Source organism: Echinops telfairi, unplaced genomic scaffold (assembly GCF_000313985.2).
Source record: "Echinops telfairi isolate 266 unplaced genomic scaffold, ASM31398v2 ScPeMD7_3533;HRSCAF=4204_0, whole genome shotgun sequence".
In the NCBI taxonomy this organism is placed as follows: Eukaryota; Metazoa; Chordata; class Mammalia; order Afrosoricida; family Tenrecidae; genus Echinops; species Echinops telfairi.
In genome coordinates, this window is record NW_022107431.1 from 60,819,447 (window position 1) to 60,838,678 (window position 19,232).

The window sequence follows — 19,232 nt, forward strand, 5'->3', positions numbered from 1 at the left end:
GATGATGGCAACATCTGTACAAATGTGCTTGACACAATGGATGTATGGATGGTGATAAGAGCTGTAAGAGCCCCCAATAAAATGATTTTTAAAATAGCAAAAAAAAAAAAAAGAAAGATCACCTTAAAAACAAATAATGATACTCAAGATTGTGTACCAATGAGGAAATGGGGTGGAACCCGTATCTGAACTCCTCCAGCAACATGTTGCTGCGGAAGTCAACTCAAATACATACTCAAAGATGACTCTGGTGAGGCCGGGACCTGACCTGTGTCCATTCTTCATCCTTCTTTATCCTATTCTGAAGCCAACCATGCTTCTGATGGCACTCTCTTTCTCTGCTGGGTCCCATAATCCTTTGCAATGTCCACACAAAAGTCACAGATGATATGATTACGAGGATTATTAGGGAGATTAACAGGTCACGCAAGTCACCCAAGAAGGTCTTTCTTTGAACCTTAGCCTCTCACTCTACAGCTCCGTGGTATGCGCTAGGAAGTGTCATAATGCTCCTTGGGCATTGACATATGCTCAAAGAGTATCTCACACCAGCATGAAGACACACAGCTTTCTTCATTCTGTGGGCTCAGAGGCCTAACCCTCTGGGTCATGGTTTCTGTGCTGTGGTCTCTGGTGCCTCTGCAGGCGCCACCACTCCACCAGTCTCGGACACACTCCCAGTCTCTCTTCTTTCTGCTGGTCACGTGGTTCTCTCTTCTTCTTCTGAAATGGCTCACCAGCTAAGACCAGGAGAATGGCAAAACTGACCAATCCTTGAGTGAGAGTCCTCTTTGCCTAATTTGCATGTCCCCATCTAGTCCCTGGTTAGGAGTTTCAAAGACTATGGACAGGAGACCCATGTTGAGTGATTTCATTTCATCACAATTTGGCGGAGCCAGAATTTGCAGTGGTTTGGCAAATTCATCCATCGTCCCCATGATGAAAGCAAGTCTCATGTAAATATCTTGACATTTTATGATATTGTATGACATTTTATGAATTATATGATATTGATCTTCTTTTTGCTGGTAATCTTATTTCATAAGACAGTCTCAGGCTTTCTCATTTTTAGTTTTACTTCCCATGGTAGAAAATGTGTATCTTAGGCTAGTTTCTCTAGAGAAACAAAACAAATGAAGCTTATATGTGTATCTCTAGACAGTGGTTAACATCAAGGACATGACTTGAAAACTTGTAGAATCTATCCAGTTCCAAGACCATAGATCTTAGTTACTAGGCTTCTTGCTGCCGCTGCAAATGAATCCAAGCTTGATGGGTAAAATGGCAGGCTGTTGACAACTCCCCAAGATCAACGGGCAATCTGGTAGGCTGCTGGCTCAAGTCCACACAAGGAGAAGTGAAAATGACAAGTCAGAGCCAGCAAAGAGTGAGCGACCTTGGTCAGAGCATCTTCATATATTGGAATAAGCCACATCCCTGAAGAAACTCTGTTTGCATTGTTAACAGATCTCATCAGGAGATTTACAAATTTGAAAGCAGTGAGGAGTCAGCGCTGTTATTATCACACAGCCCTCTCGCCTGCAGCAGTAGTGATGCTCCGAACAAGACACCTCACAGCACAGTATGGTCTCATCACAGTGTCTATGGGCCTCCGTCCCAACGGCCAATTTCAAGTAATTTCTAAGTTAAGCAAAACTGCAGTGCATCAAACATACATATTTAAATGTCTATTTTGATTTTGATGGTAGCAGAAATTAAGAAGAGATGAAATATTTTTAAAAATAATAATTTTGAAATATGAACCTAGAGGAAAACTGCTGAAATAATAAGCTACCTTGATGACTATATATCTCATGATTAGATGTAAGAAAAAGCGTTAGTAGAAAACATAAGGAAATGTTCATAAAAAGAGATGCCATTGGTTATATATTAATATTCGTGTAGGTTTTAAATTTTGGGAGAGAGACTAAGTTGCTTTTCAGTTTCACACTATTCCCCCTGAGATTATTTCTCTTGCTAGAAGAGGCTGTGGGATCAATGTGCCTTTCCCTCAAAAAGCTTTTCAACAACCAAATGAAAAATCTGTGACAAAGCTTGCACAGGATAAACTCAACGTTACAAAAGTTAGAAAACGTATCACGTGATTGTGGCTGCGCCATAGAGATTTACCCAACAGCTTCTAGCTTATGTTGCTTTTCAACACTTAATAACTTTTTTGACACTAATCACAAATTAAAGAACTCTCTGTTATCTAAATCTAAAAAGATCATAATTGAGCTATTAAAAATTGTATCAAATTTGAGCTGTAGTAGATCAGCTAAATGAGTAGGTATGACTTTAATTTTAGGTCAGTACTTTGATGGGTAGCCCGGTAATATTGTAAAGGCTAAACAGATGTTCAAGAAACAACCTATTTTATAGGTAGTTATATTTTCTAAGATCCCCACTAAAGAAGTCCTCTTCTGAGGATTTAGTTTTGTTTTTAATTTTCAATCTTAAGTCATTAAATGTTCAAGATACATAACCTCTGCAGGTGCTTCAACAAATTTCACAACAGATAAGAAGGTCTCTTTAAACGGAAAATTAAAGTAACAGCAACCAGTAATAAAATGAACACTGAATGAAAGAAAAATCTTCTCAAATAACTTAGATTATTTAACTTTTAATGGTGTTAAAAAATAAGTAAAATGCTTCCTAGTATTCATACATGGCTGATAAGGCACCAGGATGTTGGCTAACAAATGCCTTTTTCATTCATTTTCTGTGTTCCATGGCTTCGCCATATACTCTTGTATTTACTACTGATCTCAAGCATGGAAGGACGACAACAGGGCTACAAGCTTCAGGGATATCTTTTCTTGTTCTACAGGTGGGTGTCAAGCTAGTGAGCCAGTGGGGATATCTATCTCAACCACGGCTTTCTTCAGCAGAAGATTTTACAACCTCAACATTATTCCAATTTAACTTTTCTGAGTTACAAAATATAGCCACTACAATGGCTAAAACTTAACTATTGAGGAAGACAATTTCCTAGGGATAGAAAGGTATTCAGCATTTGCTGGACCTGCAAAGGTCTGTCTCAATATTACTTTCCCTGGCATCAACTAGAGATTTTTGGCCACAGCACGAAAAATGAAATTACCACGCAAGAAAATTACTATAGAGTCATAAAAATACTGGAAAGATAATAGAGAAGCGATCACACTTCATGGAAACCATCAAAGGTCTGATATAGTCAAGGTGGTGATTTCCTAGTTGACTGCAATTTTTAGCATAGTGTGACAGGACTATGTAACAAATAATGGACGTTGTTTGCTAAATTTGCATGTCTTTAGCTAGATGCTGTTGAAAAGCAGAATGGTCTGTTGTCCAGTCTTACCTGCACATTTAGTTCTTGTAATCAGTGGAGGACCTGGAAGCCCAGTTCCACCTTCTCCAGGTCTTGTAAGTAGAACACGGATCTCGTATTCAGTATCAGGATCCAAATGCCACAGTTTATAAGTTGGTGCATTGACTGCGTGGGTCTCTGTCCAGGATCCTGATGTCATTCGGTACTCTACTTCTTTGAGGATAATGGGGCCATCACCAATGATGGAGTTGGCATTTAGCTGAATCAGCAGATAAGTAGGCCCAACACCAAGCAGCTGAGGAGGAGCAATGGGTCTTGGTGGTTCTAGGGAAGATGAACATGTAATCTAATTATTCAAAAACCACAACACTATAGTACATAAATGCAAAACTCACTGCCATCAAGTTCATGCTGTTTCATAGCAATCCCACAGGCTAGAGAAGAACTTCCCCATCATGCTCCCAAGGCTGTAAATCAAGACAGAAGCATACTGCCCTATTCTTCTCCCATGGAGAGCCTACTGGGTTCAAATCACTGAACTTTTAGTTAGCAGCTCTGCACTTCAATCACTGCACCAGCACCAATCCTATTCAAATACCTGGCTACATGAATGTCTCTTAAAGCTTCAGGGCTCAATGAATGACTTATTGCGTAGTACATGATACATATTTAAAAGAAAATAGGAGCTAGACGTGACCTGGCTGATAACCATACCCTAAGGAGTAAATACTTTTGCTGATGGCATAAACCGTTTTCCTTTAGTAAAAATACGGTTTTCCAGGAGACAAATTTCTAAAGACAGAGGATACATCGGACATAAAGAAAAAATTATTTCTTTGAAAAGAGCTTTCAACTAAATTCCAGTGTTTGAACATAGAGAAATGGTGAATTAGAGCATTTTTTAGACCCCTTAACAATACATCTGATACTAGGCACTGATATAAATAAAGGGCTCCATAACTCTAGCTATATTTAAATGTTTTGTCCACGGGGAATGCTATATCCAGGAAAAGATCTCCCAAGTCCATTGTGAGCAGGTCAGGACTTCTCTGAATCTCTGGAACAACACTTATCAGATGAGCCGGGGACTTTAAAGAAAAGACAGCTTGCAATGAATTTTAATGAAGCAATAGTTGTTCAAAAATAGATTTAAGAATTATTTTTAAGTGCTAATACAAATCACACAATAGAAATCTATTAAATGCAATTGATTAGATCAGAGAAGGCACAGATAAGGGGAGTTAAGAGCTTTGAACCAACATGATGAGTAGCTTCCAAAAATTCATGGAAAAAAATGAAAAGATATTGGAACTGTCCCATAAACATTTTGAAGTGCCCTTATATTTTTCCGTTTTAATGGCAACGTATGCTAAGAATTTTAAAAAATTAAAAATGTACACGAGCAATTTTTAAACATGTATAATATAGATTTACCTTCTTTGATGGGATTTAATAAAGCAAAGATTTCTCTGTATACATTAACAGTATATTTTCTAGATAATAAATTCAAAGTTACAAGCACAAGGTGTTTTGTTGGCACAATAGGTAATGCACTGGACTGCTAACTGCAAGGCCAGCAGTTTGAAACCACTAGCTGCTCCATGGGGGGGGCGGGGGGGGGGGTGGTAATAAGGCTTTTCACTCAGGTAAAGATTTGCAGTCTCAGAAATTCAGAGGGATAGTTCTACACTGACCTTCCCACAGAAACGCTGTGAATTAGAATCGACTCGATGCCAGTGTGGGGAGTTAAAGTTGCAAACATCCCTAACACAGGCGTAACACATGAACAGGATCCTAAAGAGGTAAAGTGTATTTTTTTAAAAAATATCTTAAAGCATGATAGATATGTATTGAACAGCTATTAATTGCTAGATTGTTCTAGGTATTGCATATGCAGATATTGTCAGGAAGGCACAGACACAATATTTAACCAATAAGTTCGTTATTTATAGAATCTAGTTATATATGGATGTGGTATTAAAAAAATTTTTTAATGATAAGGAGAGGGTGGCTATTAGTGTACACCACTTTTCTTCTACCCAAATACACATGAAGAATATACCTTACTCTCATCAATAATTATGACTCAATTATGATAATAGCTTGAGTGATTAGTAGGATATGAGGATAAATCAAAAAGCATTGCTACAAGAAAATAGATACACTTTTATTTAAAGTTTTCCACTCCCGTAAATATCTTCAGTCTTCGAAAGTAACAGGGACAGTTCTACTGTGTCCTAGTACAGGTTCGCTATCAGTTGGAAATCACAAAATGTGAGGCTATTGTTTCTCAACATGTACACCCTTAGGTCTACATTCTTCTGAAGATGTTGTTTCCCTCTCACGCTTCCACCCAGATTTCTGTGCTCTTGAGTTTACACGATGTCAAGATGGAGGTTTTAGCATCCTCGAAGGGCTCAAATTATGTCCTCTGAAGGTTCTTTGAGCTTAGAAACAAAAAGAAGGCACACGTGGCAAGATCTGGGTTGGAGAGCAGAGGAGAACTGTGTCCCAGTACAAACTCCGCAGGACAGCTTTTGCTATCCTCTAAGAATGAGCAGGCTCACTGTTGTGAAGGGAAAAATTAATTTCTTAGTCCAATTTTCCTGGTCTTCTCACCAATCCAGGTTTCAATTTTCACCCTACGCAGTGCATCTGAGAGAACTTGTCTGCAGTCATCTGCGGATTGCGGCGATATGCTTACACATGGTTTGTTTGCAATGAGCCCACACATGCATGAACCAGAACCCTAAAATCACCTTTGACTTCTTCTCCTCTGACTCTGTAACTTCACTGTCTCATGTATAAAATGAAAACAAAATTTAAAATACTAATAAGGAAATATACATTCTATGTAAACTGCATGCATACAGAATTATTTATATTCCATAAAAAAAGATTTCTAGCACCTAAGTCATACACGTTTAACAATAAAATCTACTCCAATGTTTTGTAAATTATCTTAGCAATAGTAGTTAAGTTTTTTTGGCTACTGAATGATGCTTTTCACAAACACATTCAGTGGCGAAATTACTCATAAAAATATAGAATTATCATGTTTCAAATAAACATATGGATAGCATGCCGCCATAGAAGGTACAGTTACTGGTCTCTGTTTGTCTAGCTCAAAATTGCTGAAAAATCTAAGAAGTAGAGAAGGAAGGGCAGAGAAGCGTGTTTTTCAAAGATTTGTTGAGACTAGACCGAGTGAGTATACCCAACTACCACTACTAAACACTCCAATCAAGGTCACAAGTGTTTGACCTTTATGGGAAAGAAAGTATAGAACAGAAATGTTCAATACTCAAAGAAGTCACACTTGTTGGAGCCACTGAGACTGAAGGAATCCCTGAGTCTGCTGCTTGAAATGCTCTTCCACCCTTAACTGGAAATGTCCCTTGAGATCACCTTTTGCCTAATTTCAAAACTCCCAAAACAAACACACTGCCATCTGGTTGATTCAGACTCTTAGCAAACCTACAGGGCAGAATAGAATGGACCCTGCGAGTTTCCAAGGGACCAGAACGGCTCATCTTTCTATGCAAAAGAGCTAGTAGTTTTGAGCTGCTGACCTTGTGGTCAGCAATCCAACATTAAGCCATCAGGACTCCTCAGCTAAAGAGTACTGAATTTCACCCTTGAGAAAGACACTCTTTTAAAAAGTATCCATGAGACTAACTGAATAACAGTTACTCTAAAGGATGGGTGAGGCGTTCGGAGTACAGTGAGAGTAAACTGAAGGGAGTGGAGCAAGTTGAACAGAAAAAAATGAACATGGTGGCACAACTGAGGGATGTACCCAAGATGACTGCAGAAATTGTTGAATAACAACATGGTTTTCTGTGCATGCCTTCAGAAAAAGTATATGTAATAAAATCCTAATAGTAAAAAATAAAGACAGGAAAATATGGGCAGACATTACATATTATGACATACTACCAGCTAGGCTAACAACTTTTATATTAAGAGTTTATAAAATAATTGGCACAAAGAAATAACGCTAAATCTGCAGTCCACTGGGATATACAATAAATCATTTTATTGGGGCTCTTACAGCTCTTATAACAACCCACACATCAAGTGTATCAAACACATTTGCACATATATTGCCATTAAGATATCTATAGGTATTCTGCCATCTGAATTAATATTTACGAAAAAAAATTAAATTGCTGTTTTGTGTATTTTGACTCATGACTGTCCATGTTTTCCATAGAATTCATAGGGTTTCAATGACTTTCTGGAAGTAGGTTGTATAGGTCTTACACATATAAATTTATATATATAAATTGTGCGGACCTTATATATATAAATTTTTTTAGTTGCAAATTAGGTGGATGCTTATATTTCATCTCCTCAACTTGGTATTCAATAATTTGAACTACTGATCACATGCTTGTCCCCAATAATTTACCCTTCACCAGCTCCTTAGTTTCCCTTCCCTCTTGTGGACTACCATCTTCCACTGCACACAAGAAGTGGGGAGAGGGGCGGAGAGAGGGAGATAAAGAGTTTCCTACTCAAGGGAACAAACTCCAGAGAATGCCAACATAGGGATGGCAAGGGAGGGAAGACAAGGCATGGCCTAGAAGGTTGATGAGTAACCTTTCTTTGGCGGTATCTCGGGGTAGATTTGAACCCTTCATTAGCTAGCCAAGCATTGAACAGTTTGTATCACCAAACAACAACAGCTCCAAATCTGACTCAGAGTGACCCTGGAAGAGACAGGCTGCAGTTCTCCATGGGAGCAGACAGCCTCATCTTTTTCGCTGTTAGGCTGGGTGGACTAGAGAAAAAAATCCGGGGACACTCATAAATTTGTAAGAAAGAGGTTTATATCAAACAGTCATTGTATATTAAGAAAACAGCCCTGGCTAGTCCAGAGCAAGTCCTTAAGTCTAATACTAGTCCATAAATCCCTCCTCATCCTCATGAAGCCACATGCAGTGATGCAGAACGATCATAGTCTTGTGAATCCCAGGGCGGTGGACTCACCTCCAGTGCTCTCCCATGTCTCAGCCTGGCTCTCCCTCATGAAACTGAAGGCAGGGGCAAGGGGGTGGCGGTGGGGTGGGGGTCAGGTTCCCAGGGCCCTCCTTATGAGGAGTTCATGCCAACAAGGAGGCGCCAACAGGCTGTGGCCTGATTGACAGGCTAGACTCCACCCCGACACTTCAAGTTGACATGAAATTATGTAACTCCCACAATGACCAACCTTTCAGTTGCTACCCAAGCCATTACCTAGATATTGTGAAATCTTACCTATTAAAATCCTATACAGCATTGCCGTGAGCAATTAAGAAGTAAAAGATGAGAGGAAGATGGTGGGGGTGGGGGTGGGTGGGGGGATGAGGAGGGCATCTTCCAAGAGGGAGAGCAGAATAAGGAAGAAGCTGCCACCAAACTACCATATCGGAAGTAAGTGGAGAATAAAGCAAAGAATAATGTTTTCTCATCACTTTCATTCCAAGGATGTAACGTGAAAAATAAAATAAAACTTGGAACCAGGAGCCCTAGTTTCCATAGCGCATACATACCGGATAGCTGGGGAAACTTGAACACGCTATTTAACTTCTTGGCATTGCAATTTCCTCATTGGCGAACTAGGCATTATTTTCAGAATTTTATAAGTTTCTGCATTTGAGAATATATCAACAAGCCCTGTATATTATGCTGTTTTGTCAGAGAGCACACCAATTTTAAAACTGGACGTTAATATTCAACACTAGTGTTTTATGTACAGAAGTAGTGTTACAGGCAGGATATAAGCAGGCCCCTGGCCCGAAGGAGGGCACAACTCATTCTGGTATTTGGGATGGTCAGGTAAACAGACCAAAGGAGCAGCCTGGTAATCAAGGCAGTAGCTCAAATTTGGAACCATGGCACCTGTAAAAGCAGCTTAGAAGCAAGTACATTGATGAACAGCATGATTATAAGAAGTGAAACCTAGCATTAATGAGACTAATATACTACTACATATTAAATATTTTATGTAGGAAGTAAAAAGTAGTCTTATATTAGCATATGCATTTTGTTTTGAGGCCCTTGAGAACCAGAAGGCTTATTTATAAAATCTCTATTCATTTCAATAAATTATGCATGAATTTCAATCAGTTAGCAAATGAACAAGTAATTGTTCTACAGCAATATTAATATTCTTCATAACTTAATACAAGATCAGGCCCAGAGGTGTGGTATGAATAAATCCCAATAGTATACTAGGTATCAGATGAAGCATGCAAACCCCTAAATATAAGATAAACTTTGCCGATGCTACCAATTAACTTTCAATTAATGAGTTACATTCATTATTCTATAGTCAAACCTATTATAAAATCCAAATTATGTATTCAAATCGCTTTATTTGTTTTTATATTTCAAAAAAACTTATAATGTCTTGAACTAAGGATAAGCCATTAGGAAAATCATCTTTCAGTGATACCTAGTATAATGCTATTTTATAAATATTTGCCACTAATCAAAATTCAGCTAATTCATAAAATGTAAAATCATAAATTGAAGCCAGAAAGCCAGAAATATGTCAGAGTTAACATGATAAAAGTAAGGCAAATAACACTCCAACATTCGTTTCCCAAACAGATAAGCCACCCATCGCCTACCTAACGGTTCTGTTTATTTTAGAATTCATGCAGGTCTGTTAAAGAGGTTTTGATCACATGTATTTAAAAATTAATTCTGAAAAAATAAAAAATAAAAAAATAAATAAAAATTAATTCTGCCACGAACCCACCAGACAATGCTACTTTATTAGGTTCATATGGATATTTAAATGAAATACCACAAATAAACTGAAATTTATTCTCTCACAATTCTGGAAGGCAGGACAATGCTCCATATCTGGTGGAACTTTGTACAGATTCCTCCCTCTCTCATTGGCTACCATTTCTTTACCCAGCACGATGAAATGCAGGTCCCACTTTCTGCAGGGGCTCTAAGGGAGAAGGTCGCTTCAGCTTCTAGTGGCTGCTGGTACTTATTATTTGTTTCTGGCCACGTCATCCCACTCTGCCCCTTGCTCACCCAGCCTTCTCTTCTGTGTGTAGACGATTCTCCTGATGCCTTTCATTTATAAGAACAATCTGATCGCATTTACTGGATAATCCTGGATAATCTCCTATATCAAAATCCTTAAATTCATCAAATCTGGGAAAGCCATTTTTCCTGAAAGGTCACAATCACGGGCTCCTAGATATTGGGGGAATTGGAGTGAGGGGAGACAGTTTCTAGCCCACAAACATATGAGCTGTGATCTTGTCTTTCCTCCAGAGAGACATTTCAGTCCTAACTAGCGCCATTTTTTCCCAGTTGAGCTCCTTACTGCTGCAAATAGAACATGCTCAGCTTGGAGGTTCAAATCTGCCCAGGAGCCCTTGGGGAAAATCAGTCATTGGAAACCATAGGGAGCACAGTGGTTTATTGACAAATACACAACTGTCAAGAGTTGGAATCCACTCAAAGGTAACTTTGATGATTTATCTTTTAATTGTTTCAAAGAGTGTAAGCAGGAAATACTTCTAAAAAGAAATATTATGCTTTACTTTATGCTTTGCTTCCTGGTTAAATTCAAAGCAGTTAAACCTACCCTTACAAGAACCATTTACCCTTATCGATTCTTTTTTCATTTCTTTCTGTTTATTTATTTGTTATAAAATGCAATGAAATTGGTGATGATAAAAATATGACTCAAACTACAATGAGCCCAGCCCTGCCTTTCAGCTCTGGCTAGACCAGGGACTGTGTCCCCTGGTACAGAACTAGAGCTCAGGACACGTGGAAATCCAGGTCAGCTAAGCCCCTCAAGAACAACCCTTGGAGTGGTCAAGGATTTTGTCTTACTTTGATGTTCAATGAATGCTATTGGAAGCAGCAATCAAGTGATCAAAAGACGTATTGTATTAGGTGAATCTGCTGCACAAGATCTCCTTAGAGTATTTGAAAAGCAAGGACATTACTTTGAGGACAAAGCTGTGTCTGACTCAAGCCACAAGATCATATTCGTGTGAAAGTCGGAGACTGAATAAGAAAGACTGATGGAAAATAGATCATTAGGCTTGTGGTTCTGGAGAAGAATATTGAAAGCACCAGGGACTGCTAAAGAGACAAGCCAATCTGCACCGGAAGAAGTAACAGCAGGGTGTTGCTTGGAGGCAAGGATGGCAAGACTTACACACTCTGGACATATTGTCGAGAGAGACCAGTCCCTGGAGAGGACCCTGTGTGGTAAAGTGGAGGGTGCTGAAAAAGAGGATGCCCGGGATGAGCTGGACTGAAACGGTGGTTGCACCAAAGGGCTCGGGCACAGGAAACAACAACAAGTCCCTGTTTTTGCCTACTTAAAATTATGTGTCTCACAGTTGCATTTCTCAAGAAAGCAGCGGGGAAGAATTGTGAGGAAAAAGGTACAAAGTCATGTGAGGTCATCATATCCTCAGACAGACTGCCTCTCAAGGCACAGGAAAATGGGCATTCGCGTATAAGCAAGAGAACTGGTAACGATGATGTGGGAAGTCAAGTCATCGATATATACCATGAAGTACAGATGTGTTTATAACCCATTTCCTGACAGTATGCTGTCAAGAATTCATTCTAAGATATTTTAAATATTTTTCAGAAGATCATAAATCCAAAGCAATCAGAATACTCAAAAACAGGAGTGGTGAAGTAAATATAGCATTATTATTCAAAATAATTTCACACAAAGCTTATTATGAATGCAAACTATGAAGATTATACCAGGTAGAAATGACATAGTGACCAAAGACATTTGAAAGCTTAGGATGATTAGAGTTTACATTTTAAAAGTATGATTCTCAAAGCAAATGACTTCCCTAACCACCACCATATCAAAAAGCTAAAGGAAGTGATTAGGCAACTGGAGGATCATGAGGGCGGTTTTTAAATCTATTTTCCAATAAATATTCATCAGGTGTCCACACAGCTTTCTCATCATTATATCCCCCATGTTTGCTGTAGTAGCTAACAAAGTTATTGAATAATTGGCCCAGTAATGTCTTGAATAAAAAGGTGCCCATGTCACTAGAAGGAAGGAAGAAAGAATGGAAGGATGGAAAAAGGCTGGAACATATATAAATTCTACCAATCTCAGAAGATGGGCACTGTCATTTCAATGGGAAAGTCAGCATTTGGAAATAGTGGTAGTAAACGGATGTGTGGATCTATATGTTGTTGTTTTTTATTGTGGTAGGCCCAAATTAACTCTTCAAGTTAATTTGAAAACAAGTAAGATTTACTTTGAACCATGCCTAGCCCACTGCTCGGACATGGATACACAGTACCGACACGATGATACTGTTTAATTAAGAGAGTTAGTTGACTGGAACAAAAGAACACTTTCTAAACATTGTTTAGTGACCAAGTGACATCAAGTGACTTATCCAGCTCTTTAAAAAATGGCACAGCTATAACCCTAGAAATAATCCTTTTTTTGTCTTTAGTGAAGCCAAATCAATTAATTTCTAAAAAGAGTAATGGGTAAAAATGAATCCATGTGTACATTTGAAAGTAATTTGAACCAACTGACAACCAATCATGAGAAATATGTAAAATACTCAGTAATATCAACAAGAGTATCTGCCAATAATCTGGCACAAAATATTTGGACAAAACGTCAATTAGGGTAAGGGAAAACTTTAACGTGAAATGTGGCACTCTTACAGCTATTCTTTCTCTCAAGTCCCCATGTGATATGGATCCATTTTTCTTAACTGCAAGATCTGTGGAATGGTGATGTTTAATCTCTAAGATGTGCTTCTTTCCTGCCGCCTAAAGTGCTGAAATAAGAAGAATCATTTCAGCAGTGAAACTGCAAATTTTGCATCCTGGATTTTATATCCGATGCATTACCACGGCATTTTATTCACCTTGATTTGAAAACATGGCTGTAATAACTTTATTACCTGCTCAAAATAAGAAGGCAGCACACTGTTTTAGATCTGTCAGCAGAAACTATAAACGAGGTTAGGTTCATATTTAGGATAAAAGGTGAAAAGATTTTGAAAAGTTAAGTTTACTTTTTGTTTACTGATAAAAATCTACCTATAAGTACAAATTATATGCCTCGCTTTGACCAAAAACTACATGGCATAAACATCTACACAATGAATCAGATCGGAATTAGGAATTATTTGTAATAACTTATAACTCATAAATAACTGTACAAAAGATACTGTAAATACCAGAACCTACATAAGAGAAAGCAATGTTCCTTATGATGCCAACTAAGCATATTTTTGAATGAGCCACAAGCTATCAAATACAGAAGGTTTCTCTTACGGTCATTTACTCCTCCACTTCAGCTCAAACTGCTCAGAGCATTTTAAGGAAAAAAATATCCAGTTCTCAGAATAACAATCAGGTTAGTAGTAAAACCAGGAAACACTTCAAAGATACAGGTTAGCACGGGGACCAGAAAAGACCACCTAATTCCTACTTGTGATCTTTGTCCCAAGGCAGAAAAGAAATCAATATATTATTTACCCCCAGATAATCAATAGAACTATGATTCACCTATTATTTCAACATAACTCTGGAAGGTACAAGTGGTTATCTATAGCGACATATTTATGATTTATTTTTTTCTTATGAAAAAATTGTGTAATCACATTATAACTGATTAAGATTTCAATCACATAATCCATTCTTCTATATGAGGATATGGTTATGATACTAACCCCAGAGGAGTCATCAAATTTAGGACTCTACATTTCAAAAAATCTTAAATTCTCAGCAACTTTAAAAATCTTCATAGCAAAGAAAATTCATCATTAGCTTCAATTTTTCATCTGAAGATTCCCATTATACTGAATCAGATAATATAAATTAGCAATGATGCAACAATTCCCTCAATTTTGAGAAAAAACATCAAACAGAAACCAATCAAGTGTCCCTCTGGATAAGCAGATTCAACTGGGATTCTATGCAGAGATAAAGGAATGCTCAACAGCCATGCCTTCTGTAACGAGGCTGGTACTCTAGGTCAGCCATGTCGTGGTTGGACGACATCTAGTTCATTTCAACACATACCCGATAGGGCAGAGTAGAACTGCCTTACAGGATTTCCACATCTGCAAACTTTGCAAAAGCAGATCACAAACGCAAAGACCTCGCTACAGGTGAATCAGGAGGCAACATGCATGGAATCACACGACATATTACACGAGTAAATCTTATGCAGGTGTTGTTAGGAAAAAAGATCCGTTTTGTGGCTTAGTTTAAACTGGCTGTAGCCGTGGTTTTCTCAGATGTCTCAAATGCATGGCAACGCGAGACAATGAAAAAAGGGGCCAGGAGAAGAATTAGTAATTCAAATTACGGAGTTGGTAATGAGTAGCGAGAGTACCGTAGACTTCCAGAAAAATGGATCAATCAGTCTTGGAAACAATGAAACCAGAATGTTCTACAGAGGCGGGGAAATGCTATGAACATCTTATTTATTTAAACAAGAGAAATATTCAAAGCCATGGAGTGACACAAGAGAATCGGCGATGTACTAAAGCCTTCCCAAGATCCTGACGATGGCACAGGGCCAGCAAATTTAGCTCTACTGTACATAAAATGTCCATAAGTCAGAGTGAACGCGATTGCAACGAACAATAGTAATTTTCATACACTGCAGATTGGAGTATAATTGATGCAACAGAGTTAGACAAATATTTATCAGAACCCATTAGGCGGAACATACGCATACTATAAAAAACCCTACCAGACCTGTTGGCGTGAGTCAATTTCAATGCGCAGTGACCCTCAGAGAGCGAGCAGGATTGCCTTTTAGGGCTCACAAGGCTTCCGTTTCCATAAATGCTGACTCTCACACCTGGCTCACTGCCAAACTCTGTTAGCAGCCAGAGCTTGCCCACCAGACCCCAGGCTTCCTCAAGGAGACCACTTCAAACCCGCCTCCACTGACCCCGCAAACTGCAGTAACGTGAGGGTCCAGCACTACCATTTGAAGCTGTCTCCGCCATAAACATGGATGGTTTGGGGCAACAACTAATGACACCAAGTGGCAAAAGACGCAGCTCAGCGGTCAACTTGTTATCAGTCAACGCGCAGAGACTTAAAGGACAAGGTGGGAGCAGGTCATTTCATCTTCCTCGTGCAGTGTACCTCGCCTCAACCACTGGGGTGTCTAAGTGCCCCTTACTACAGACAATTCACTCCCAAGTAGAAGTTCCCCCACATAGCACTGTTGTTAGTCGGCCAATCAGAAAATGACATAAATGGTTACCATCAATAAAACTAATGGATATACCACTCCCTGTTCCACTGCCCAGGTGGGGGGAGTGGGTGTCCAAATACTCGTGTGAAACTGGATTTCAAAAAATAATAGAATTTTTCCTAAAGATTTTTGAAGGTCCCTCATATTGTAGCATAACACAGGATGGAATAATTTACAAAAACGATGTGGAATTATCTAACTGCTACACAGAGCGATATGAATAAATCTCACAAACCCAACGTTGAGTGAGAAAAGTCACACAGATTCTATTTGCCTGCTACTTTATTCAAAGTCAGGACAGTGGTTCCCCAGGCAGAGGAGGATAAATGAAGCTTCTGAGGATGGTGGTGTCTATTTATTAATACGAATGGTAAGTGTGGTTAGTTTGCCAAAACTCACTGAGCAATACATTTATGAACTGCATATCTAACGTTTAATTTTTCTATGTATACACTGCTTCAATGGTAATTTTTTAAAGAAAAAAAGCAAAAATTAAGGTGACAATATATTTAATTGGTCTCTAACTCCTACCAAGAACATCCTTTATCAACTCAAAAATGACTGAATATAGTGGAATCCCATCTTAACAAAGATTTAAAATATCAATTCAGTATATAAGGCAAACTGTAATTCAGTCAGGATTTCTATTCTTAAATATTACTCATAAAGATTAGTGTATGTTTTTGTTGAACATCATCAGAAGTTAAGAAGAAAATTCATCTATAAAAGTTTGGTTATTTGAATATAGGGGGAAATTTTTAATATTGTGCAAGGTTATTATCAACTTTTTAATTTTATTAGGTTTGTAGTTTGTCTTTTTATTCTTATGATTGTCAAGTAAGTTCATTTGGGGAAAGAAGCAGTTCTGAGTCACTTTTGTGTAACAGCTACACAGGAACCAAGACAAAACCCACTGTCAACAGTCAGTCTTGGCTCATAGGGGCCCCATATATAGTTTCCCACGCTGTCAATCTTTACAGGAGCAGACAGCCCCACATTTCTCCCAGTAAGAGGCAGGTGGGTTTCCACCACTGACCTTGTGATTAGTGGCCTACCACCTAACCCACAATACCCCTAGGGCTCCTTAAGTTGGCGGCATCATGCAGGCCTTAAGCTAATGTTTTCTGCTTTCAAACTCTAAGTTACACAGATTTACTTTGAATCCACTTAACTATATATGCCATATTATTTCTCATTATCTCAGCCATCCCCCATTATCACTGTATAAAGAACACCATTTTTCATTTTGTATAAAATTATTCTAAAATTATGTCAATCTTAGGTCACTAGTTTTTTTGTCAACATGGCTCATTCACACATACAAAAACAACAATAATAATAAAAACCCCCAAAACAAACAAAACCAAACCCAGGTAAACTAATAATGGCATCTCTTTAGGTTTTCCCTCAGGTAGCAAACACAGAATGAAGTTACTCTGCAAGTGAGTCATTTGGAAAAGAAATGGGGCTCATCGTTTGACTTTCTGCGTGAAAAATTACTCCGAGCACATTTCTACCATGAATATAAAAATTGAGTAAGTAGAGAAGAAAACCTCCAGACCATACATTAAACACCTCCCAATCCTATTTCACCAAGCTGAAAATAAAACAGCAGAGAGAGAATCTGTAGCCAGAAAGTTCAAGCTTTTAATTTTACTGGCTTTTGGATCCAATCACCTGCCTAAGCACCACCTATACCTGATATTGTTAGTGTTCATATGAAATTAAGAGAAAGGGGGATGCCTAACCTTAAGCCCACACAGATACTTGCCCTTATAAAAATGACCATGGAAGAGAGGAGTGCTGGAGCAGAGTGTGGTGAAGAATTCAGATGGTGCCCAGCTATCAGAAAGAGTAGCATCTGGGGTCGTAAAGGACTTGTCTTAAACAAGCAGACACATTGAAGTGAGATGTCATATAAGTCCCCACTGAAAGAGCGTACTAGTTCATGTTACCCAAGGATTGTTAAATCATAAAATCCAAAACCAGAGGAGGGAGTAGTATTCAAGTTTAACTTCTGAGCACTTCTGGTTTACAGAGGCTCTGGCTGGTGAGGAAAGCCAGAGGTCCATGGGCAGAGTCCTCACACGGATTACGCCTCCACTGACCTCCCGAAGCCCAGGGAGCAGGAAGGTAAGTATTATTGTCCTCAAAGGACATAGGAAACTGGGTTACGGCAGATCTAGTTAAGTTAAAATTCAACATCGTATCCTTAGTTTTTCTATTTTACCTAGTTATACCTTGCTCTGGTGTTTTACTATCGTCTGCTTTCTTTTGGATCAACGGTGTTTTTTTTCTCTGTTTAGAGTTTTTTAAAAATATGGTTTTCTTTACATGAAATGCAGACTAGATAAATTTAGCGAAAGCCACCAGATTAATAGCTCTTTAGGGTTATGAGACGGAAGGTTTGGGTGAGATGGGGACCCAGTAATAATTGATACAATAATGTTTTAAATGATCTAAAAAAGGAGAAAATGATCTAACATAGGTTGTGGTGATAACTGCACAACTCTTTGTAATATAGCATGGAATTGAAAGATATGTGAATTATAGGTCAATAAAATAGTTAAATAAAAAGTAAGTGGTGGTGATCTATCTGCTTTCTAAGAAATGTCACATGATAAAGAGGACAGGCTATATAGTTTGGGATGACTAATTTATTTCACAATCAAGGAAGTTCTGAAATCTGTAGACTAATAGATATTATTAAACATATTTAAGATGTTTCCAAAAGTTCCATAGAACTAATAAACGAGCCAATCTCTAATCTTGCTTATGAAATCCTACAAAAATGATCAGGAAACCGGGCTCCAGGATGATAAATATGTCTCCATGAATGTGTGCGTGCACGCACACATTCATTTGACTATACTGGCCTCTGAAAGAAGGCACGAGGTGGTCATGGTTTGAAGATTTACCCAAGGTTGATGTAGAGACTCTTCTGGTGAGAATCACACCTGTCACATGGTAGGCTCTGGCTTCAATGCTGCTCGTGAAGTACACAGGCAAAAGCAGCAGCCCAGTGACCGACCGTGAGAGCATTGTTTCTGACGTGAGGGTAAGATCATCAAAGCAATATAATAATGAACAGTAATAAAGTATGAGGTGGGGCACCCATAATCATCTGATTATAGATGACATTTATTTAAATCTTATTCTCAGTAGCATCTTTCTTCATACCACCGTCTAAATTTAGACAATGTTTTTGGAAAGCATAATTTTATCTTAGTGTAGTGAAAAGTTCATGAGCTTTGGATATAGACTTGAGTTACAGTCTGAGATGTCTTGTGTGGAAATATGGGGATACCTATCTGTATAATTTATAACTGCTGCTGTCATGAGAAGAGAGAAACAATGTAGGCAAAGCTTCTATCGGTGCCTGGAGCACTTTAAATGTATTCTAAATAGAAGATCATTTTTACCACTTACACAACACATTGCAGTCATACACTTAATAGAAAGGAGAATTAAATGCCTTGATCATGTTATTAACCCCTGAACATCAACATCAATCAGTTACTGAAATAAGTTTACCAGTTAAAGCTACGCTACCCAACTACAAATGTGCATGGAAAATGAACATATTACAGTGTTCACATTTGAAGGTGGAGAAGAATCTATGGATATGCCCTGCTTATTGATACATTTCATTCCAAGGAAATG

The 19,232-nt window shown here is 38.4% G+C and overlaps 1 protein-coding gene across 11 annotated transcripts in view; it reads right to left on the minus strand.

The window, feature by feature from the left end:
* Positions 1-19,232, minus strand: part of PTPRK (protein tyrosine phosphatase receptor type K) — a 640,850-nt gene that overhangs the window by 234,632 nt on the left and 386,986 nt on the right. For all 11 annotated transcript variants that reach the window (XM_045294289.1, XM_004702060.4, XM_045294293.1 and 8 more), the window contains exon 7: positions 3,341-3,634. In XM_045294289.1, the coding sequence (XP_045150224.1) occupies positions 3,341-3,634 (294 nt within the window). The remainder of the gene's footprint in view (positions 1-3,340; positions 3,635-19,232) is intronic.